This window comes from Suncus etruscus, chromosome 2, assembly GCF_024139225.1.
Source record: "Suncus etruscus isolate mSunEtr1 chromosome 2, mSunEtr1.pri.cur, whole genome shotgun sequence".
Lineage (NCBI taxonomy): Eukaryota > Metazoa > Chordata > Mammalia > Eulipotyphla > Soricidae > Suncus > Suncus etruscus.
Window position 1 is genome coordinate 119,131,762 of NC_064849.1, and position 24,406 is coordinate 119,156,167.

General features: G+C 37.3%; 1 protein-coding gene across 1 annotated transcript in view; it reads right to left on the bottom strand.

Annotated features, from left to right (window-relative positions):
* ELOVL7 (ELOVL fatty acid elongase 7) overlaps window positions 1-24,406 on the bottom strand; it is a 90,727-nt gene that overhangs the window by 27,339 nt on the left and 38,982 nt on the right. Inside the window, exon 2 of the mRNA XM_049768839.1 lies at window positions 6,496-6,580. Coding sequence (XP_049624796.1) covers window positions 6,496-6,559 — 64 coding nt within the window. The 5' untranslated portion in view covers window positions 6,560-6,580. The remainder of the gene's footprint in view (window positions 1-6,495; window positions 6,581-24,406) is intronic.

A 24,406-nucleotide genomic window follows, 5' to 3' on the forward strand; every position in this document is an offset into this window, starting at 1 on the left:
CCTATGGTGATTATGATAAATCTTAGATTTAGGAACTGAGATTCAATTTGCTTCTTACTCCTATATTCAAGGTACAAGTATCCCTCACTAGGTCTCTGTGGTCATTTCCCAGGCAGTTTCTCTGACTCTTGTTCTCATTTTGCTACACCTATTCTTCCATTCAATGGTCAAATTTATTTTCTCAAAGTAGAACATGGCTCAGATTATTCTTCTGCTGAAATCAGATGTCCAATCTAAGCAAATAAAACCCAGAATCTTTGTTATCAGCTCAGGATTCTGATCATTGTTCACTTTTCCTGCCTCTTCCCTTGGCAGCAGTGAAACTGTTTTGAATAGGGAGCACAGACCACTTATGGAAGGTGAGATAAGTTCCACAATCAGGGTGACTAAATAGGGGGAGGGAATTGGTCAGTGACATTTAAAGTTCATTCTTTTTTTTTTTTTTTTTTTTGTGGTTTTTGGGTCACACCCGGCAGTGCTCAGGGGTTATTCCTGGCTCCAGGCTCAGAAATTGCTCCTGGCAGGCACGGGGGACCATATAGGGCACCGGGATTCGAACTGATGACCTCCTGCATGAAAGGCAAATGCCTTACCTCCATGCTATCTCTCCGGCCCCTAAAGTTCATTCTAATTCAAACTGTGATCCCATAAATCACCAAAGATTCAGGGTGTAAGGTGAGTTCTGATTTTCAGAAGTGATAAAAGGCTAATGAGGAAAAGAGAGTTTCCTATACCTTCTTGGACTCAGTACTGCATGTGTAAGTAGAGAAAAAAAATAAAGCAGATGATAGAAAGGCAGGTTGTATCAAAATGCATGCTCCAGTGATCACTGAAGTTCTGATTTATTATCACCTTAGCAATGTATTTCTAAGAGTGTTACAGAGAGAAAGGAAGAGTACTGATGTATAAGCACAGAAGAGATTAATGAGATTTTCTTTTCATTAACAGCTTATAAGAGAGTATTCTCTTCTTAAGTAGCATGTACTGACTCGGAATATATCCCAAAATCCAGTAAGATAAAGAAGCTGAAAGGAAAAAGCAAGCATGTATCTCTAGGTTTAGAACAGCAGGAAAAATTAAATTACAACCAAAAGGGCTCCCATATAAACACAAAATGCTTTCTGCACTCCTATGTTCATAACAGCACTATATACAATAGCCAGAATCTGGAAACAACATGGATGCCCAACAACAGATGAGTGGCTAAAGAAACTGTGGTACATCTATACAATGGAATACTGTGCAGCTGTTAGAAGAAATGAAGTCATAAAATTTGTTTATACGTGGATGGATTTGGAGATTATTATGTTGAGTGAAATAAGTCAGAGGGAAAGCGATAAGCACAGAATAATCTCACTCATGTGAGATTTAAGAAAATAAAAACAGTATAATAACACGCAGAGACAATAAAGATGAGAGCTGGAAGGACCAGCCCACGATAACAAGCTTATCATAAAGAGTGATAAGTGCAGATAGAATAATAACTATATTAACAGCTACCATGACAACAATAGAGAGAGATACAATGCCAGTCTTGAAGACAGGCAGGGAGTGGGGAGAGATAGGAAATGGGGGATAAAAGGGCTGGGAAAGTTGCACTGGTGAAGGGGTGTGTGCATTTTATGGTTGAAACCTTATTATGAACATGGTTGTGACCACTGTGCTTAAATAAATTATTTAAAAAATAAAAACAAATTTAAAAAAGAAAGATCTCAACAAAATTAGAAAATTTATAATTATTATTCAGCTAAAAGGAAATTTGCTTTTTGTGGGGAAGAGCAACGTCTGGCAATGTTTAGGGTATATTCCTGGCTCTGCCTTCAGGGATCACTATGGATGGGCTGGGGGGGACCATATGGCATGCCAGGGACCAAACCAGGATCAGCTGTATGCAAGGCAAGAACCTTACCTGCTCTACTGTCACTCCAGCCCCAAAAGTTGCTTTTTTATTATCTTTTCTTAAAATAAGATTTTTATAATAATTTTTTTTGGTTTTTCGGCGTTTGATGCTCAGGGGTTACTCCTGGCTAAGCACTCAGAAATTGCCTCTGGCTTGGGGGGACCATATGAGATGCCAGGGAACCGAACCTCAGTCCTTCCTTGGCTAGCGCTTGCAAGGCAGACACCTTACCTCTAGCGCCACCTCACCCGCCCCTTTATAATAAATTTTTAACTGAAAAAGTAAGTTTCTATACATTAAATATCCCTTCATTTCTCTAGCCCAAAATTCTATTATAGATTTTAAAATTGGATATTTAAAAATTTTAAATGTTAATAGATTTTAAAATTAGATATTTTATACTAGGAACGTAATAAACTCATAAATTTTTTGTATTATATTTATAAATATATTGTGTGTGTGATGCCAAAGATTGAACACAAGGCCTCAAACATGCAAGATGACATCTCTCTTACAGCTTAAGTACTAATTCAAACATTTAAAATTTGGTAACTACACAATTTTCAACATGAAATAACTATTCATGACCAACTTTCTCTTTGGTCAGAAAACTAGCAAGTATCAATTGTTTTGTTAAGTCTTTGTTAAGATTTGTTAAGTCTACTCAGAATTAAGATGAAAGCCAAGAACACACTTGAAATTCTTGGCCCTTCATGGTTACCTTCCAAAGTAAATCCAATAAAACAGGATTACACCCCATCTGGTACTATAAGCCCCACTAGGAGTTTTTCCTAAGTGCAGAGCCAGGAATAAGATGTAAGCACCACTGTGTATAGTCCAAAACCAAAACTAAATGAAGAAATTAAACTGGATTAAGAGTACCAGAATCGGGGCCCGGAGAGATAGCACAGCAGCGTTTGCCTTGCAAGCAGCTGATCCAGGACCAAAGGTGGTTGGTTTGAATCCCGGTGTCCCATATGGTCCCCCGTGCCTGCCAGGAGCTATTTCTGAGCAGACAGCCAGTAGTAACCCCTGAGCATCGCCAGGTGTGGCCCAAAAACCAAAAAAAAAAAAAAAAAAAAAAAAAAGGAAAAAGAGTACCAGAATCTATTCCTAATGGTTCTCAGAAATTAAATATAGTAAACCAAAGCAAAAACTCTCCTCTTCTATCTAGAAGTAATCTTATAAAGTTGTTCTCTCAACTTAAAACATATTCACTATTCCTGGCTCTAGTAGGAACAAAAGTAACATACTATATGAAACATACTATATGAAAGCATTTGATGAAAATACTACCACCATTTGTATTGGATGTTCCTCCCCACCCTCCAAAAAAACCAGGCATTTTCATGCAAATATTTGGTATTTTTATATTTGTTTGGCTCACCAAAAAACTGAGATTCACAGATGTTAATTTATTCAAAATCTTCCAACTGCTTTAGAATAGTATCACAATTTAAACCTAAGTCTTCTCATTCTACATCCCAAACACTCTTCTCTTCCAAGACTTCAATTTATGGGTTAGGGTGATAGCACAGCAGATAGGGCATTTGCCTTGCAGGCAGCCAACCCAGAATCAATCCTTGGCATGCTATATGGTCCCCTGAGCCTGCTAGAGTGATTTCTGAGTGAAGAGCCAGGAGTAGCCCCTGAGCACTGCCAGGTGTGGCCCCAAAACAGAAGCCAAGACTTCAAGATAATGTGACTGCAGGTATGTTGCAGGCCATCCACTTCTGCTCATTTCCTATTTACAATCATTTCAGGGCTTTTTTTTTTGCCTCTTCTCACCAACCTATAATTCTTTGCATTTCTATTTTTATAAACTCAGCTTTTCAAGCTAAGTATGTCATGAATAAAACTGGAACTATAATTCTGAAGTGGTTTTTCTTAAAAAGCAAAACATTTAGAATTGTTGGCAGCAAATACTCATTATTATCAAAATGCATTTGGCTCTTGCACTGGAGTATTGATTATCTGAATCTCTTGTGTTCCTGCATATGGGGTAGTAAACAGGAAGAGTTACAAATGATTTGTTCTTTTAAACAGATCTATTTGATTAATGATATTCATGGGTCAGTGGGTTAGAGCACAAGCTTCATATATGGGATCCCATGTGTGATCCCTAATAGTCTCTAGTATTGTATGATCCCTTGAGCACCTCTGATGTGACCTACCCTCAAGCACTGAGTTATGAGAAGCACTGAGCACCATTAACCCCCTCAATTTTTAATTAAAAAGAAAAAGAAAAAAATTAAATGCTACCCAAATCTACTCTCTTCCTAGGAGCAAATTATGATCATTCAGATAAGTGCTACTTTGCTTTGAAAAATAATTAAAATATTAGTATTTAAGTTATATGCCCAATTATTAAGAACATTCTTCTCTAAACCTCCTGAGGAGGGTCTCCAAAGAAACATGTTCCCTGCCCTCTTTAGATAAAGATAAGAAGAAAATAGTCAGTCCCCATTGCCTTTATCATAGTGAAATCTACATTAATATGTAGTAAAGAGTTCCATAGCATTCTCAGGGACAAAATGATTAGAATCTTTCTGAGTAAAGTAAAATTAAACTATTTACTGAGAAAGATGACAACTATGGACCTGCATATCTTCGCTTAAATCTTGGTAGACTGAAACACAAATTCCCACTGTGGTAATTGCCAAGAAGTGGCACATTTTCTTTCTGGATTTGATGAATGTGCTTTTCTGTATGATAAGAACTCATCTGAAGTGGTTATAGTGGGAATCACACATCTCTGGGCCTCAGTGATTTTTTGAACTATAAACTGGGGGGTTAGAATTAATGATTTCTAGGTTTATCTTAGCTTTTAAAAGTTCTTATTCTTCATCCACTAACATTTTAAGTCTGTTACATTTTTAATGCTTTGTAAAACTAACACACATTTAAATAAATTTTCTTTCTTTTTTTGAAGACTTTTTCTTTTTTTCTTTTTTTTTTTTTTTTGGTTTTTGGGCCACACCCGTTTGATGCTCAGGGGTTACTCCTGGCTACGTGCTCAGAAACCGCCCCTGGCTTGGGGGAACCATATGGGACACCGGGGGATCAAACTGCAGTCCGTCCTACGCTAGCGCTTGCAAGGCAGACACCTTACCTCTAGCGCCACCTTCCCGGCCCCTGAAGACTTTTTCTTATCCTTCCAAGTTATACTCACAGAATCTGGGTCCCTCCCAGAAATCCCTGGTCAACTGGCCCAGAGGTTCAGTGCAAAGGCCTGAAGATGTTGTGCTACTCAGGTCACCCTGAATATGCACAGATGCCTCAGGGCTGCACTAGAAGCCTGAGGAACCATGTGGTACTGGGGTTTAAATAATTGGTTTGCTATTTATAAGGTACACATTTAACGCCTATACTCTCTTTCTGGCTCATTGGCTGTTTTGTTTTGTGGGGCTTTTTTCACCAAAGGAACCATACCCAAAGATGGATACCAGGTCACTCCAAGTGTTGCTTGAACTAGGCCATTTAGTGTTGTGGGGCACCACAGTAATATCTATATGGCTATATGGTTATGGCTATATAATGCCAAGGATCAAACTCAAAACCTTGCATATGCTAGGTAATGGCTCTACCATTTTGAGTCCTCTCCCCGGCCTACATATGTGTGATTATTTTTAAAATGCAATATATATCTGGGTAATTTTAAAAATAAACAGATAAGGGGCCAGAGTGATAATACAGTGGGTAGGATATTTGCCTTCCAAGTGGCCAACCCAGGTTTGATCCTCAGGATCCCATATGGTCCCCCAAGCCTGCCAGGAGTGATTTATGAATGCAGAGCCAGTAGTAAACCCTGGGTGCCACCAAAACCAAAATAAATAAAATATTTGCCCTAAAACCTAAATAAATAAAAACATAAAATAAAAACTATAGAGGGGACAAAAAGAAAAGTATGAAAAAGGAAAAGAAAACAGATATAGATGAATAAAGGGAAATTACCCATAATTCTTCCATGTAGCAATAACTACAAACCTTCACAAAATAAACAGACATGGCTTTTTATAATCTATTTTAGTCTAGCATAATTCAAATATCTTGGCATTAAATTTCTCTAACATTAACTTTTATCTTTTTGAATGCGCAAGGGGAGAAGGCAGGCACTTTAGAACTACCATGTGATGTTTGAGAAAACCCCAGCTCTCTGACATAGCGCACAGGATGCTGCCCACCCTATCCAGGATCACAGTGCACAGAGCTACTGTTGGCAATGATATCTCTCTCTTAAGAGCTTTAGTGCAAATCAAGCCCAAGAGCATGGTCCCTCTAAAATACTTGTAATGGTTATTGAGTAGGAAGATACCATCATGGATAAACTAATTTCCTTCATTGCATATTAAAGCTATTTCCACTATCACAAACATTGTGACAGACATCTTTGTAGCATTATCTTTGTACATATCTTAAATAAAACATTAATACCTCATTGCCAATTACTATTACAAAAATCAATGTTTGGGCTATCTGTGAAAAAGGAGTAGCTTACAAAGTCTCCCACTCTGCTTCAATGAAATCCTATTAAACATGGGATTCTGGCATTAAAAAGAAAGGATACCCCTCCGTTAGGGAGTATGGTTACTTACCAGCATCTTTGATCCAATTATCATAGAGAAGCGCAGTCCTAGATGTAAGCTCACTGAAGGCCATTTTCCACAAGATTTATGGATTCTTCAGAAGAAGAAACAAAAAGAATATGTTTACAATCTATAAATACAAGTAAAGCCAAGGCCCTAATAACACAGTATTTAAAATGCTAAAAATTTAATAAGACTAATTGGCAAAACTTTTACTGAGGGTAAAAGCATTTGTGAACCAGATTCTATCCTGATGCAGTTGCAAACATTTAAGGCTCATCATCGTAAGGACACTGCTTACATTGCATTCTATGTGCAAGATACAAAAAAAATAAAAGAATCTGAGAACTTTCACAGTGTAGTTTATTTTCACAGTGACATTCAGATCAGGAATGAACTACCCATAGTGAGGATAATGAGTGCAGGGAAAAAAATTAAAAAGTTACACAAACTGTCAGAGAAGCTGCTCTGATCCAACACTGTGAACAGAGCTTCAGTCCTAGGAAGATCATCAATATGCAAGTTTATTTTTTATATTTTAATAATCACTTTATTTAAACACTGGGTTTACAAGTTGCTTATATATGGTCCTTTTTTTTCCACAATGACAAAGTTATTCATGATTGCGTTTCAGTCGTACAATATACAATATCCTTCACCAGTGCACATTTATCATTCATATAACTAACTTTATCTCCTTAATCCTGAGTTTGGGTAATTTCTTTTGGGGACTGATGCAATAGTACAGTGGGTAAGGCACTTGCCTAGCACACTGCTGGCCTGGCTTTGATCCCTAGTCCCCCAAATGGTCTTCTCAAGTCTACCAGTACTGATCCCTGAGCACAGATCCAGGAGCACAGATGGGTGTGACCCAAAAGAAAGCAAATTAGGTTTTTGTAATTTAGGTGGGAAAAGGGTAGAGATAAAAGGAAATAAGATCTACAGAGTAAAACTGAAGCTGCCAAGTTTACCTGAAAAAATAGACAAAGAAGAGTTTCAGGGGCAGGAAGAAAGTAGTCTGAAAAATATTAGTACATGACTATAAATGAAAACAATTAGCACATGACTACATATGAAAAAGCATGACTACATATTAAAGCTGAGATGGCTCAGAGTCTTGAATGCATACTTGGCATGGGAAACCCTGGCTTTGATCCCTGAAACTATATGGTTCCCCACACACTAAGAGTAACCCCCAAGCACCTCATTGAGAAGACTGAGTATTTCTATATTTGCCCCCCAAAAAGCAAAAGAGATATTCTAATTATTAAAATATTAAAACAGTATGAAACTTCGCACAGGAAAAGACAAACTAGCAAAAATACAATGAATGCATTTGGAAAATAAGAACTGTATTTCTTCAGAAATACAGAATACAGAGGCACACTCTCTTATATTTTAAAATTTCTGAAATTGTCCTCTACCATATAAATGAGTGATGAATTAAAAAAGTGAATGGTAAGACAGGCAGGAGGTGAGAGAGGAGGGAAATAGGGAACATTGGTGGGGGGAAAGTTACACTGGTGAAGGGTGGTGTACATTCAATAACTAAAATTCAACTACAAACATTTTGCAACCACAGTGCTTAAAAAAAAGAAATTATTGAGGGGCATTGGTGGTGAGAAGGTTACACTGGTAAATGGGAATGTACTTTTTAAGACTAAAACACAATAACAAACATGTTTGTAATCATGGTGCTTAAATAAATATATTAATAACAAATAAAATAATAAAATAAAATAAATTATTATTTTAAAAAGTGACTGGTCTATTTGGTTCAAAGTCCTATGGCAGAAATATAAAATAATTCTAGAGAGGGACAGGAATGATTAAGGCACAGGAAAAGGTTGTTATTAAATTTTAAACTTAAATGTCTTAAGTGGTTAACTTTATAGAGTGCATTTTAAAAGATCTCCCACATCTGCAAGAGGAAAATTCAGAATTTATTCTAGCAGTCTAAAATTAGAATGTGTGCATATGCATATAAAAATGCATATATATATATATATATATAACTGAATATGCTAACGTGGCATAGAAATCAGAGCACTGAGTTATCAGCAGTTATTCAATAAATGTTGTCAAACCGAAAAGTGTACCATAAAGTAACATAAGAATGGCCCAGATTGGAAGAAGAAAAAAAAGGGGGAAAAAAAAGAATGGCCCAGATAAAAATTTTTAATAAGATAAATAAAACTATATTAGTTATATGATAAAAAAATGGTTTTTTCATAATCTAGTACTTTTATGGCCTTGGAGCAAAAAAGGTTATTCTGGGATACTCTTAACTTAACCCCCATTAAAATGTAAGAGAAGACTAATAAATTTAGTTTAACCTCATGAAAATCCAGAAGAGAAAAATATAGTCAGAGGCTAGGAGATGGTTCAGTGATGAAAGTGCCTGACTAGCAGGCAGAAGGAGGTTAAGTCTGATCCCCAATTGTACATATATATGCAGAGCATGATAATGGCAGTTCTGCTCTCTGTGATTCCAGCACTCAGGCAATTTCCATGCACACCACAGCCAGATGCTTTGAAGACCACAATGAAAAACAAAATTAAAAAGCACAATAAAAAGCAATCCCTGGCTAATACTGCAGCTCAATAAATAAACAGCATTATCCTAGATTGTACACAACTACAGCAATTAAATTCAGGAATGTGACCTCTGGGAGTATGCATGCAAGCTTAACAATGAGAGTGTAACTTTGGTAAGCACAGTAATCTAGGGTGACAACATATCTAGTGTGTGGGGACTACAATCAAGCACATATGTTTTAATCATAGCAAGAAATCAACAATATCTTACTGCAATGGATGGACCAAGTCCAAATAAATATCTTATCAGATGGGCCCAAAATTACACACACACACATACTCTTTTTGTTAAGTCTGATGGCAAAGTGATGGGAAATTCATATCTTACTTCTAGGAATGCAAATTGGTAAAACCTTTAGTGAGAGCAATTTAGTATTAGTAAAAATTTCAATTTTTACTTTATTTAAAAATTTTAAAAAATAAAAAAATTATAATTAATTATTTTATACTTTTCTTAAAATTATTTTTATATATATTTTTTGTTTTATTTTGTTTTATAGCCTCCAATCAATGTTCAGGAGGCCCAGGGTCCACTTCTGGAGATACTTTCAGGCCAACAGGGCAGGCAGTTCAGAGCGAGGCTCTGAAGATATGGTCCTGCTCTGGCTGGTCAGTGTGTGGCAACTATGTGGTCCTGGGTCAGGCAAATGCAAGGCATGCTCTCTAGGTATCTATACTTTTCCACAGTGTCCCCTAAGCATAGTAGGGTGCATTAGCCCACACCAGAGATACTAAGGAATCATACCTGGCAGAGCTAAGGAAACTATATAAGGCTCTGGTTGCATGCAAGCTAACCGTCCTCCCCAAGCATGTTTTTAAGCCAAAAATTCAACATCTAGAAACTTCTCAACATGTATATATACAGAGTGATATACTTCAGGATTATTCATTATATCAGTAATGTGAACAACTTAAAATAAACCAGCTGTATATTAAATGAGAACTTATAAACATAATAAATCCAACACAATGAAAAATTATTCCATCATAAATTAAAATAAGAAATCTCTGCATGAGCTGATAAGGAAAATTATCGGCCTCAATGTGAGAAAAATCAAAGAAGACAGAATTTTAAAAGATCCTTTTTTATATAAAAAAGGAAGTAGGGAACAAGAATATGAAATTATATTCATTTATATCAGTGGAAAAGAAGCTCAGAAGAGAAATCTAGGAAAAAGAATGGGGTAGAATCAGTGTCCCAGGAGTGGAAAGAAGAGCTGGTGTGGGTATTGTCTCAGGTGAATTCTTTGCTCTTCAAAGAATTGAAAATTAAAATATTTTAAAGGGTAACAAGAGAAAGGCATTAAATAGAGAACTAGAAGAGAGTAAAAGGAGTATTCTACTCAAAACAGTGTCCAAATGCCTATAAGAATCATCTTAACAAGAGATGAAAGGAGTTTACATGGAAAACTATGTGTAGTTTAAAGAAAGAAACAGAAGAGGACCTTATAAAATGAAAAAATATTTGAAGAATCAATATTATCATAATGATAATCCGACCTAAATTATAGTATATTTATATTCTTTCAATAAATGTAATTGCCATTAAAATCTCAAAAACATTCTTCAGGAAATTAGAACAGTTACTGATAAAATTTGCATGAAACCATAAAACACCTTGAATAGCCAAGTCCATTCTGAGAAATAAAAAACTTGGAAGCATTTATTTTCTGAATTTAAAATATACTATAAAGCACTGGAACAAGGATAAACTATCAGACCAATGGCTAGAACTCAGAAACTGTGGCTAGAGATAGTAGGTGCGCCAGGTGCTTGCTTTGCACATATCCAAACTAAGTTTGATCACTGGCACCCCTAGGGCCCCTTCCTTAGTGTCCTCTTCAAAATTGATCTTTGAAGGCAAAGCCAGGAGAAATCCCTGAGCCCAGCTGGGTATAGCCCCCAATATTTTTTAAATGATAGGCCTCAGCTAATGGTCAGCTAATTTATGACACAGGAGTAGATAACCTCTTCAACAAAGGGTGTTGGGAAAAATGGATAACTACATGCAAAAAAAAAAATCAAACAGGATTCATATTTTACACCTTAACCTCTTCAACAAAGGGTGTTGGGAAAAATGGATAACTACATGCAAAAAAAAAAAATCAAACAGGATTCATATTTTACACCTTACACAAAAGTCAGCTCAAATGGATCAAAGACCTTCTGATTAGACCAGATTTTATTAAAAAAAAAAACAACTAAATAAAATATATGCAGAAATGTCCAGTATTTAGACTTTAAAGATGTTTTTAATGATTTGATTCCACTGAAAAAACTCCACAGGAACAAGAATAACAAATGAGACTATATCAATTATAGCAAAATAAACATGGGATAAAATTAAAAGACACCCCTCTAAATGGGAGAAATTATTTACACACAAGACATTAAAGGTTAATGTTAAAGGTTTGCTATACCAAGATATCCAAATTCATTTAAATTCATTTAATTCATTTTAAAAAAAATGAGCAGAACAGACACTTCTTGAAGAAGACAGACAGGTGGCCAGGAGACATGGAAAAAGTGCTTATCATTATACTATGCAGTTCTAAGAAAGAAAAAAAATCATACGATTTTCAGCAACATGGATAAAACTAGATGAAATCAAGCTGAGGTGAGAAGCAGAAAGTAAAGCAGGTAAGACTTGCACCATAGAATGTGGCCCAAACCAAAAAATTTTTTGAAAATTAAAATAAAATAAAGTGGCCTTTTTAGTAGTGCACTAAGGAGCAGGAATGGGGTTAACGTTCTTTGCCTTTAGGATGTCTGGGAGAATCTAGTCTCCCCACTGCTATCAATGTTAGAAATCAGACATCAGAAACAAACTTGGGAAACAGAGGTGACTCACATAGAGATTACTCAAAGTAATCTCAAAGTGGACACTGAAATGCCCACAGGTACAATGTGTACTGGGATTTGGGGCTGTGGGGAAAGAGCAAGGCAGCTAACTTGGAAAGTCAAATCTGCCCTATGTCACAGTGGTAAAATTCTATCCTTGCACAAAGGCAGGAGGAGGATAAAGAACAGGCAACATCAAGTTATTCCACAGAACAACCACTGTCCATCAGACCACTGGAAAGACAAACTGCATTTTGTAGTGAGGAGGAGAAAGGAGCCACATGGGATGAAAACAGATGCAATGAACTCTGATTTATAAAAGAGAGGCAGGGAAAACTCAGCCAGGTCTTAGAGGGATGATAAAGTCTTCCCTGCAAGAGAAGACCCCAGACCCTTCTCTTCAGGCATCACCCTGGAAAGCTGACTCCAGGTGGATTGCACTATTGAAGAAATAGTGCAATAGAAATAGGTTATCTTCCTTGAGGAAGAGGTTATCTCTGACAACATATTCCTCAGTAATAATTCAAAGATCCTGGACTGCAGATAGTATAAATACTTGAGACTTGAGAGTACACTCACAAGACATTGTCTAAAGATTTACTAAACTGTTTTCCAATCTAACCTCTCTTTCCTGTGCCCCACCTGTTCTTTATCCTTGTTTCATGCTTTCACATCCTTCCTCCATTATGCCATGTATTTTATCCTGTGTTAACAGTGGATATCTGTGAACCATGGAAAGGTTCTCACCATTATTTTCCTTTAAAATGACAGAAAAGAAGTGAAGCAAAACTCAGTAGAAATTTTCAGACCTTTGGGCTTATTTTTCTGCAATAACACAATCTCTTGCTATGACTTAAGCCATTTCTCAGTTGAGTGTTTTGTTTCTTGTCCATCAAAGAATCTTTGTGACACTCTAACCATACAATTTAAATGATAGAAAGTTTGGTGTTTAGTATCTTTGTTTGCTATTTGCTTGATCAGTCTTGTCTTGTTTTACTAAAGACAAAGACTGTATTTTCTTTTTATTTAAACCACTGTGATTTATACAAAGTTATTCAGAGTTGGATTTCAGACATACAGTGCTTCAGAACTAATATTTCTTTTGTGTTTTGTGGTTTTTTTTTTTTTTGGTAATTTGCAAATACCTAAATTTGTAGGGCTTTTTTTCTTTATCACTAATGACCTGAGAACCTCAAATAGATTTTGCTTTCAAAATAGGTGTTTGATTTCTTTATATATGGGGCATATATAATATTAACTCAGTTATCTGCCCCTGGATTTCACATCTGTTGTGAATTGTTTTGAATCATTGAATTGATTGCACCCCTGTTCCTTTTCTTCATGTCCTAGATGCCTTATCATTTCTAAGAGACATTAACTAAATTTTCTATGAAGAATGTTATGCTGTTCCTCATCTCATAGATATAAGCATTCTGGGAATGGCTTATGTAGTGATAAGAAGAGGTTCCAAACCTGAAAAAAAAATGCCACAATAACCTGTGATTTAGAGTCCAGATCTTTCTTCAGGTATTTCTTATCACTCACCTTATCACTTAGCTCTGGCAGCCAATGATAATGGTATATGGAAAAGAATAAAATGGCACTGTAGACCAGGGAAAATCTCGAACAGCTGGGACACATGCTTTACTTATAGGAGGCCCAGATCCTTTCCGAATGCTACAAGGTCCCCTCAGCACTGCCAGAGTAACTCCCACAAAATGGACTAGAAGTGTTCCCTAGCAGCACTGATCTGAACCCATATTAAAGCAAATAGCTTAAAATTGCCCTTGATAGTTAGCTATATAAGAACACAATTATTTATCTTTATAATTTGATATTTTGCTCTTTAAATTTTCATTTTAATTAAAATAACACTGCACTAAGAATTTATGAGTTTCAGCTGTATCTCATTGAAAATCAACATCTGTATATGCTGCATCAATTCAGTAAAGTTCCAGGTCTATCCTTGGGCATACTAATTGACTTCTCTCACCTAGTTTGTCTACCCTGCATTATCTAGGAGTCACCAATGTGTCTTATAGTCCAAACGTTTAATATTATTTAGTATTTCCATATATTTAGTTTCTTTCTATACAACATCTGAGTGATATCACTGATATTTGTCTTTCTCACTCTGACTTTCTCAGTAAGCACCATACCTTTTAGAAAAACATGCTTCAGCCTTTTCCATTTGTGGACAAGGTAAAGAAAGAGAAATATTTTGTAGACCCAGTGATGATTAAGACAGAAATGAAGCCAATGTAGATAGAATTTATTTATGAAAATCAATCTTATAAAATCACAGTTTTTGATTTGTGTGACATCTGTTGCTGCTGCTCTGATTTCCTATGATACAACTGTCCTCAGACGTTAGATGGTCTGCAGACATTGGTTGAAGGGCAAGGCTCTAGCTCCACCCTGTTGTTACCTCATCCTTTAAAAAAATATAGTTGAGGGGCCGGAGATATAGCATGGAGGTAAGGCATTTGCCTTTCATGCAGGAGGTCATCAGTTCGAATCCCGGTGCCCCATATGGTCCCCCGTGCCTGCCAGGAGCAATTTCTGAGCCTGGAGCCAGGAATAACCCCTGAGCACTGCCGGGTGTGACCCAAAAAAATATATATAGTTGATATTATTCTGATATGCATATATTATGCATCAATCATTATCCAACCATCTATTGATAGGTACCTACATTGTTTCACACAATTATTTGTTGTTTTATTTGGGGGGGGGGTTGCCACCTGGTGGTGTTCTAGTCTGAGCATCTGGCTTTGTTCTCAGGCTCTGAGAACCATATATAGTACCAGGAATAGAACACCAGTTGACTATGTGTAAGCCAGATCCCTGCATACTGTACTCTCTCTAGCCTCTGGGTGGTTGGAATCTCTTTTAGTCTGTTCTGTTCTATGAGTATCCTTTACCTTCCTCCTTCTAGAAAATTAAAAAAAATATGTTAACTTTGCAATAGCAAGTTAATTGGAAAGGAATCCTTTCGCCCTAGATGCCTTCTGCCTACAGAACTTTTCCTGTGACCTATCAGATCTTTGTCCACCTGTCCCTATCAGTCTGTGTCATAGTCTTCAAGACTCCATTTAGCACAACTCTTCTGGAACAATCCTTCTGCTACTTTTCTCCTACACGGGAAAAAGAGCAGCTCTCTCTGCCCTTGCCATTTGCCCCATCGGCCCCTGTTGCAACCCTGTGCAGACAACAAACCATCACCCCCTTACTTCTGTTCCATAACCTTCCCTGAGATCTTACCAGTAGTTATTGTCCCTCTTTCTTCAAGCTGCCCTAATTACATTCCCTCTCCCTTCCTTGGATCCTGGAGTGAGTTCTTCTGGGCTCTAAGATGTAGAAACCCCAGATGCTCCTTCACAAACCTCTTGTCTTAGACCTTTGTGTTCTTCTGTAATGGTTGAATACCTATGTTTTGTAACTCAAAAGCTAGGATAAACAGGTCTGTTGTGTAGATAAAACAGGGTCTGGCCTTCTGCTCTTGTTCTCATTCCATGACAATTTACACAACCTAGCTGTTGAAAAGAGAAAAGTAGTAAAGTAGTATCAAAAAGAAGAGGAAGAAGAAGAAGAAGAAGAAGAAGAAGAAGAAGAAGAAGAAGAAGAAGAAGAAGAAGAAGAAGAAGAAGAAGAAGAAGAAGAAGAAAGAAGGGTTATTGAAGTCCTTCAAAGAAATGCCTGGGACATCCTCCACAACTAAGGATTATCTGGCCCACATGTTGAAGCTGCCATGGTTGAGAAATTAGGATTTAAATATATGGCTGCTCTGAGACAGTTCAGTCATCTTCTTATATACTTCAGGAGTTTCTGATCACCTTCCCACCCAAACTCCTAACCTCGGCACTTACTAAATCACTGAAGCAGGGCACACTGGCACTCAAGCTTCTGCTTCTAACTTCGGGTTTTGTTTCTATTAAACTCTAGAGAATGTGGGTGGTTGGGTGGGTGAGGAAAGAAAAAATGCTTTCTGTGAAAAAGCAGCCAGAGAGAAAGTACACATGAAAATCCGGGACTGATAGCTAGTAAAATTGCACTAATGGTCCTGTGCACGGTGTGTTTGCTTGTCTGTTTTGGGGGCATACCCAGGTGATGGCTCTGTGTTATTGTGACTATACTACACAAACAAGTCTTTCAAAATTTTTCTTTTATGAACTTTTTTAGGTGACAATTCCATTGCCATTTAGTGTAACAAACAATATAGAGTAAATGTATTTTGTACCTGCCAAGGGGGACACGCTTGGGAATGGGTGGGAAATTGAGAGGCAGTGGTGGAGGGGAATGTTTACGCTCGGTGGGAGAATTGATGTTTGCAGCACTATATGTCAGAAATAACTATATTTTAACAAGTTGGTAAGCTAGTATTTAAATACAGTAATAAAAATTTAAGTAAATAATAAATTTATAAAAGAAAAGGAAAGGTTCGAGAAACAATGCTCACTGTCAAGAATTTCCTTGAAAAAATTAAACCTGGGAATTCCAATAAGGATTGACATTTAGATGCCAGAGTACTTCCACCAAGTGCCCTGACTATCCTTGTGATTTGAGCATAGGAAAAACTAATCCTAATTTTTTGTGAAGCAAGAAAGTTTTATTGAATGAAACTTATTTAGAGATATGTAAGGAGGAAAAAGGAAAGAAATATATGGTTCATAAGAAAACGATGGGGTTCAAAGAGTAAGCAAGCAAAGAGAAATATAAAAAGAGATACATGTTCAAGGGGGACACAAACAAGAGAAGAAAAATTAATCTAATTTTTAATAAACAAAACATGACTGATAAGTTAGTGTGGTTTGCCATACCAGGTTAAACTGTTTTGAGCAATTTTTGTTTTGTTGTTGCTGTGCCACACCTGGGCAGTGCTCATAGGTTACTCCTGGTTCTGTGCTCAAGGGTCATTCCTGACTATGTTTCAGCAGGTTTAAAAAAGTTTGGTGTTTCCTACCCTCCAAAATAATGACTTCATGGTTTATTAACCAAAATGTAAATATAAAGAAGTTGTAGAATATCTATACAATGGAATACTGCATAGTGTACAAGGTAGAAATGAAATCACCGTTCCTGACAGCTTGGACAAGAATGGGAGGTGAAGGGGCAATATCATGCTTGAGGGAAATAAGCCAGAGACAAAAAGATGAATACTAAATACTGAATGAAATATCATTTATTTGTGATATGTAAATAAACAAAACAAGGGTATTGATATCAATTTGACAATGAACTCTGGGGCATTGATTAAAGGCCTGAGAATAGGTTTTGTGGGTAAGGGGGAGAAGAGAGGAAAGCAATGAAAGTAGACCAGAAATAATATAAGGATCTAAGGTTGGATCCAGGTTACATAGGTTGTGGTAAAGTGAGGTAACTATATTTTCCAGCCATAATTTCTAAACAACAAACAGTAGAAAGAAGGGCAGATAATTAGACCAGAGGTTATATAATTATAAGGATAAAGGTCATAGACACTTTGGTAGTGCTATGTGCATAACTTTGTTCATCAATACTATAAGCTCCAACACAACTGTACCCAAATTACCTAAATTAAAACAAAACTAATTAATTTTTAATAAATGATTATCCAAACCAATAGTACAGTAGGGAGAGCACTTGTCATGGCAGATTAAGGTTCAATTTCTGAAACCACATATGGTCTCCAAAGTCTCGCCAGGAGCACAAAACCAGAAGTAACCCCTGAGTACTTCCAGGTGTGTCTCCCATAAAAAGGAAGGAAGGAAGGAAGGAAGGAAGGAAGGAAGGAAGGAAGGAAGGAAGGAAGGAGGAAGGAAGGAAGGAAGGAAGGAAGGAAAGGAAGGAAGGAAGGAAGGAAGGAAGGAAGGAAGGAAGGAAAGGAAGGAAGGAGGAAGGAAGGAATGGAGGGAGGGAAGGAGGGAGGGAGGGAAGGAGATAAATGAGAGAGGGAGATGAGGGAGGGAGGGAAAAGAAGGATGGAGGGAAGGGAGGAGGGAAGGAAGAAAGGAAGAAGGGAGGAAGAGAAGAAAGAAAGAAAGAAAGGAAGAAGAAAGAAAGAGAGAAAGAAGAAAAGAAAGAAAAGAAAGAAAAGAAAGAAAAGAAAGAAAGAAAAGAAAGAAAAGAAAGAAAGAAGAAAGAAGATAAGAAAAGAAAGAAAGAAAGAAAGAAAGAAAAGAAAAAGAAAAGAAAGAAGAAGGAAGAGAAAAGAAAGAAAGAAAGAAGAAAGAAAAAGAAAGAAAGAAAGAAAGAAAGAAAGAAAGAAAGAAAGAAAGAAAGAAAGAAAGAAAGAAAGAAAGAAAGAAAGAAAGAAAGAAAGAAAGAAAGAAAGAAAGTGAGAGAAGGAAGAAAGAAAGAAGAAAGAAAGAAAGAAAGAAAGAAAGAAAGAAAGGAAGGAAGGAAGGAAGGAAGGAAGGAAGGAAGGAAGAAAGAAAGAAAGAAAGAAAGAAAGAAAGAAAGAAAGAAAGAAAGAAAGAAAGAAAGAAAGAAAGAAAGAAAGAAAGAAAGAAAGAAAGAAAGAAAGAAAGAAAGAAAGAAAGTTCTAGAAACCAGTAACAGGCTCCACTAGGAAACATAAATCATATCAAATGTTAGCACAATGCTAACTTTGTTCTCTACCAGGATTTCAAGTATTAGGATAAGGACTCCCAATGTAAGCAGGGCAATTGAAGTGCCTGTTCCTAGTTCCAGTACAGCATTCTAGAATGGAGAGACAAGGCAAACTTAGACAAGAGTGAGAGTACTCTAAGGGCAAATAATGAACCAGCTCAGATCACCAGCAGATCTGAGTCTCTACAGCCTCAGTTTCTAGACAGAGTTTTTAAAATGGTATGAGAAATTCTGAGAAGGAAATTATACCTATACAAGTGATAGTGCCTCTCAGGGTCAATGGATAAAGCTGATAATGAAATAATAGTAAGCATCTAAAGGATATCTATTTTTCATTTATGATTTTAGTCTTAGAACTGTATTTTGAATAAAACTCAATAAATATCTGCTAAAGAAACTTGAAAATGTAAACCCTGATAAATAAAGCAAATCAAGGAGTCCAGACCACATCCTTCATCCCTTAGTTTTCCATCTCCATTTTCTCCCCGAAGAATGCAGAACTCTTCTCATTTTCTCTTTAAACAATTATATTTTTGAGCACCTGTAATTGTGCAAGGAAGTGCAGAGTAGAAAACAATATATCTTTTAAATGTTTCCTGAATTTAATCAACTTTCAATTTAACAGGAAAAAATAAATGCCTACACTAATATCTAATACACAGGTTACAAAAGCCTTTAGAACAAGTTTCTATCTGGCAAGTATGATCCAAAAGAAAGGCATAATGGTAGGAAGATACATGAGTTTGAGCTCCACAATATGATTTCAAGAGATAAAATGCATTCATTTGGGAGAGAGAAAAGATAAGCATCAAAGTAGAGGGACATCCAAGAGAAATTTCATTCATTTGTTTATTCAACCAATATTATCCCTTATGTTTTGCCAAGTGCTGCTTGGTGCAGTGGTAGCATAAGAAAAAAAAACCTGCTTTCATGAAATTACAGAAAAATTCCAGGCAAATTTCCAGGATGTTTGTTAGTCTGATAACAGTTTGTTAGTTTGATAATGAATCTCATGAGATGAGTGAAAGAACCCTGTAAGGACAAACAAAAGGCCTGCTCAAATGCTTAAATGAAGAAGGTGAAACAATGGAAAGCTAAAAATTGGAGAGATTTGTGGTCATACTTGGTTTTGAAAAACCAAAAACCAAGTTAACAAATGTTTCTGGACTCAGTTCTATTGACAGCAAGGAGTCATTAAAGTTTCTCAATCAGGGAGTGTCTTATCCAAAGTGGAACTTGGAAAGATTAACTGGGTGGTAGAGTCCAGGGCTGGGTAACTGAGGGTGGGACTTGTAAGCAAAGTAAAGATAGGCAAGTATTGTATCCTACTGAGAGGATCCAGCATCACTTCCTCTGCCAGGCCAGTCCTGAATCGATCACTCATTATTACAATGTCCCAGTAAGGTGTCCTCCTAACAATTTTTCTCATCTGACAGCACTAATTGTATGATTTTACAAAAACCTGGGAGTTGATTCTTATCTTTCACTCATCACAGGGAAGAGGCTTTCAGCATTATCTTTATGCTTCTTGTTCTTTTTGTCATTATCTTTGTGTTCCTAGTGCCTAGACTAGTGTCTCACATGTAGCAGAAAATATGTGTGGGGTGAGTAAACAATCAAGTGTTTGGAATTGAACTGTGTCCCCTCAAAGTTCATGGGTTGAAGTCCTCACCACAGAATGTTTTCTCATTTGGAGTAATGGTCTCTAGAGGGATAATTAAGTGTAGGTGAATTAACTGCGGGCCCTAAGTCCAGTGCATAAGATATTCTCATAAAGAGGAAAGAATTTAGAGACATGCCAAATAAGACAGACATGCAATAAGAAGAATGCAGAATTGCTATGAGAAGGACAATCTACAAGCCAAGAGAGGTCTAGAGTTTGTCCCTTTGCAGCCCTCAGAAAGAACTACTCCCGCCAACCTCTTCAAACTTTTAGCCCCAAACTGCAAAGTAAGGATTTGCTAATATTTATACCTTAGCTGCGGCTGCTTCATCGTTTTTGGTTTTTGGCCACACTTGGCAATATTCCAGGGGGTACTTCTGGCTCTGCTGGCTGGGATTAAACCAGCTCGGCTGTGTACAAGACAATCACCCTACCTACTGCACTATTTTGCTCAACCCTCTACTTCAGCTTCTTAAACTGTAGGTCAATGCCATAAGGGATCATGAGGTGAATGTGAAGTCATGAAAAATCTAGCAATGGAAAAAAAATTTCTGAATGCACACATCAACCAACCCTTAAATCAAAATGAAATGTGTAAAGAATTTGAGATGTTTCTGGCACCCAAGCTGAGTTTCTTGCCCAAAAAAGTGTTTGCCTGGGGCCAAAGCAATATACAATGATAGGGTGTTTGCTTTGCAGGTGGCCTATCTGGGACAGACCTTAATGGTCCCTCAAGCCTGCCAGGAGTGATTTCTGAGCACAGAGCCAAGTGTAATGCCTGATAACCACCGGATGTGGCCCCAAAACAACAAAACAAAAAATGTGTTTGCCAATGTTGCTTTTCTCAGGTTCTAACTGAAAAAATGAAAAAATGAAAAAACTAAAAAAATGAGCTGAGCACATGCTTTGAGTGTGGAAGCCTGGGTTTGATCCCCATTACTACCAAAAACAACTTATAAACACAGAAGAACTAGGAGTAACTACAAGCACTATTGGGCAAGGCCCCAAAATCAAACAAACTGGCTAAAACCACTTGGTTAAAACCTGGCTAAAACCACCCAGTTATAGATATATACATATAATACAAGGTTATACCTTGTATTATTAACAGGACTAGCCAGCTAATAGAAATGAAAATGTCACGCCTGCCCAGTGGAGCCCGACTGTGAAAAAATGTGAGTGCTACCTGTGTGTGTCTGTATACTATCCTGTTGCGTGAACCTCTTGGGAGTGGGCCGAAAAGAGGCTCCAGAAAACTCGCTCTCCCAGAGGCCAGTTCCAGGGCGGGACTCCAGAACGTGAAAACCAGCTAGGCTTTGCAGAAGCCAGGCAGGCCCCTGTTTGTAATGTCAGGCTGGGAAAATCCACAAAACTACGCCTGTCCAGTGGGGCACGACTGTGAAAAACTGTGAGTGCTGCCTGTGTGTGTCTGTCTACTATCCTAGTGCATGAACCTCTTGGGAGTGGGCCGAAAAGAGGCTCCAGCAGAGCACTTTGGCTCTGCTTCGCTACGCAGCCGTGTGCTCTTTCTAAGAAAAGAACACCATCACAACAAGAAGAAAAAATCACACTAAGAACTGTGCTAGATCACTGAAGCAAGCATTTCTCTCTGGACTGTCTTCTTTGCTGCGTGCTCAGGCCTAAGATTTGATCCTGTGTGAGGCTTCATCCACGGAGGACTCCCCTCCCTTGGAGGCAAGTCGGCCCATCCAGAAAGAGCAGAGCCAGAGGGGTGTGCTGCCTGCATCATTTAGCCAATGAATACCACCACAACATGTAGAAAAACCCACAATACAAGTGTAACAATGGGGAAACAACGTAGGCCAGCATCAGACATAGAGAATGAAGATGACAATTCTGAGGACCAGATAATGACCAACCAACTAATCAACCTCTCAGATAAGGACTTTAGACTAGCAATATGGAAGATGCTCAATGAACTCAAAGAAACCATGGATCGAGTTGAACAGAGCACAAATAAGAACCAAGAAAATATGAAGACAAAAATCACAAAACTCCAAACTGAAATAACATGTCAACTAACAGGTCTGAAAGTCAGTAAACGAAGTGAATGACAAAATGGATAAGCTCTGGGACAGGGTATCAGAAGCTGAGAATAGACTTGGTGCTGTGGAAGATGAGATACATAACAATTCCATACAGCAGGAGAGATTGGAAGAAAAAACTTAAAGCAAATTAACAGACAATGGAAAAATTAGTCAAAGAATGAAAACAGATAAAAATAGAAGTCTATGATAAGATAAACAGAAACAACTTAAGAATCATTGGAGTCCCAGAGACCCAGGAAGAAAATTTCCAGGAAGAATCAACGGTCAAGAACATCATTAAAGAGAAACTTCCAAATCTAAAGAATATATGTGATCAAATCCTGAATGCTTGAAGAGTATCAACCAAAAGAGACCCCAGAAAAACCACCCCAAGACACATCCTAGTCACAATGACGAATCCCACAGATAGAGACAGAATTCTGAAAACAGCAAGATCAAAAGGGGAAATTACATTCAAGCAAGCATCCTTGAGATTTACAGCAGACCTGTCACCAGAAACACTCAAGGCCAGAAAGCAGTGGTGGGATATTGTGACAAGACTGAATGAAATGAATGCTTCACATAGAATACTGTACCCAGCAAAATTCACTTTCCGGTATGATGGAAGAATACATGGTTTCACAGACTAAAAACAGCTCAGAAACTTTACAGACTCAAAACCAGTCTTAAGAGAAAAACTGAAAGACCTAATTTAAGACAAGACTAACCAAAAGACACACCAAATTTTGATATAAAAATGGCATTAAATACCAGGGCAATTCTTTCTCTCAACATCAATGGACTAAATGCACCAGTTGAGAGACACAGAGTGGCTAAATGGATCAAAAAACTCAATCCAACCTTCTGCTGCCTACAAGAAACGCACCTGAATAGTCAGAATAAACATAGACTCAAAATAAAAGGCTGGAGAAAAATTATCCAAGCAAACAACACCCATAAAAAAGCTGGAGTGGCCATACTAATATCAGATAATGCAAACTTTATACTCAGGAAGGTTGTAAGGGACAAAGATGGACATTTTATATTAATCAAGGGGTATGTAAAGCAGGAAGAAATAACTCTCCTAAACATATATGCACCAAATGAGGGGCCAGCAAAATATTTAATACAACTGTTGACAAATCTGAAAAATAATACCAATAACAACACAATAATAGTGGGGGACCTCAACACGGCTTTGTCAACACTGGATAGGTCAACCAGACTGAAACCCAACAAGAATATACTAGACCTGAGGAGAGAAATGGAAGAAAGAGGCCTAGTGGATATATATAGGACACTCCATCCCCAGAAACCTGGATACACATTCTTCTCCAATGTACATGGGACATTCTCCAGGATAGACTACATGCTGGCACATAAAACATACCTCCATAATATCAAGCGGATGGAAATTTTGCAGACTACCTTCGCTGACCACAAGGCTCTGAAATTATTTGTGAATTCCAAAGGGACTCAGAAGAAAAACTTTAACACCTGGAAGTTAAACAGCCTCATACTCAATAACCAATGGTCCGAGATGAAATAAAGGAGGAAATCAAAAAGCTCCTGAAAACAAATGACAATAAAGACACAAACTATCAGAACATATGGGACACAGCAAAAGCAGTACTGAGAGGAAAATTTATACCTTTGCAAGCACACATCAGGAAGGAAAAAGAAGCTTACCTGAGTAGCTTAATGACACAGCTAATAGAACTAGAAAGTGATCAACAAAAGGACCCAAAAATAGGGAGACAGAAGGAAATAACAAAGCTGAGAGCAGAAATCAACAAAGTGGAAACCAAAAAAAAAAAAAAACAATCTGAAAGATCAAGGAAAGCAGAAGTTGGTTCTTTAAAAAAATAAACAAGATTGATAGACCACTGGCAAACCTAACAAAGAAAGAGAGAGAAAGAAACTTGATAACTCATATTAGGAATGAAAAAGAAGAGATCACTACTGATATGACAGAGATACAAAGGGTAATCAGAAACTACTTTGAGAAACTCTAGCCACTAAAAATGAGAACCTGGAAGAAATGGATAAATTCTTGGACTCTTATAATCTTCCACAGTTGAAGGAAGAGAATGTAGCATATCTAAACACCCCCATCACCATTGATGAAATTAAAATGATAATCAAATGTCTGCCCAAAAACAAAAGCCCAGGCCCAGAT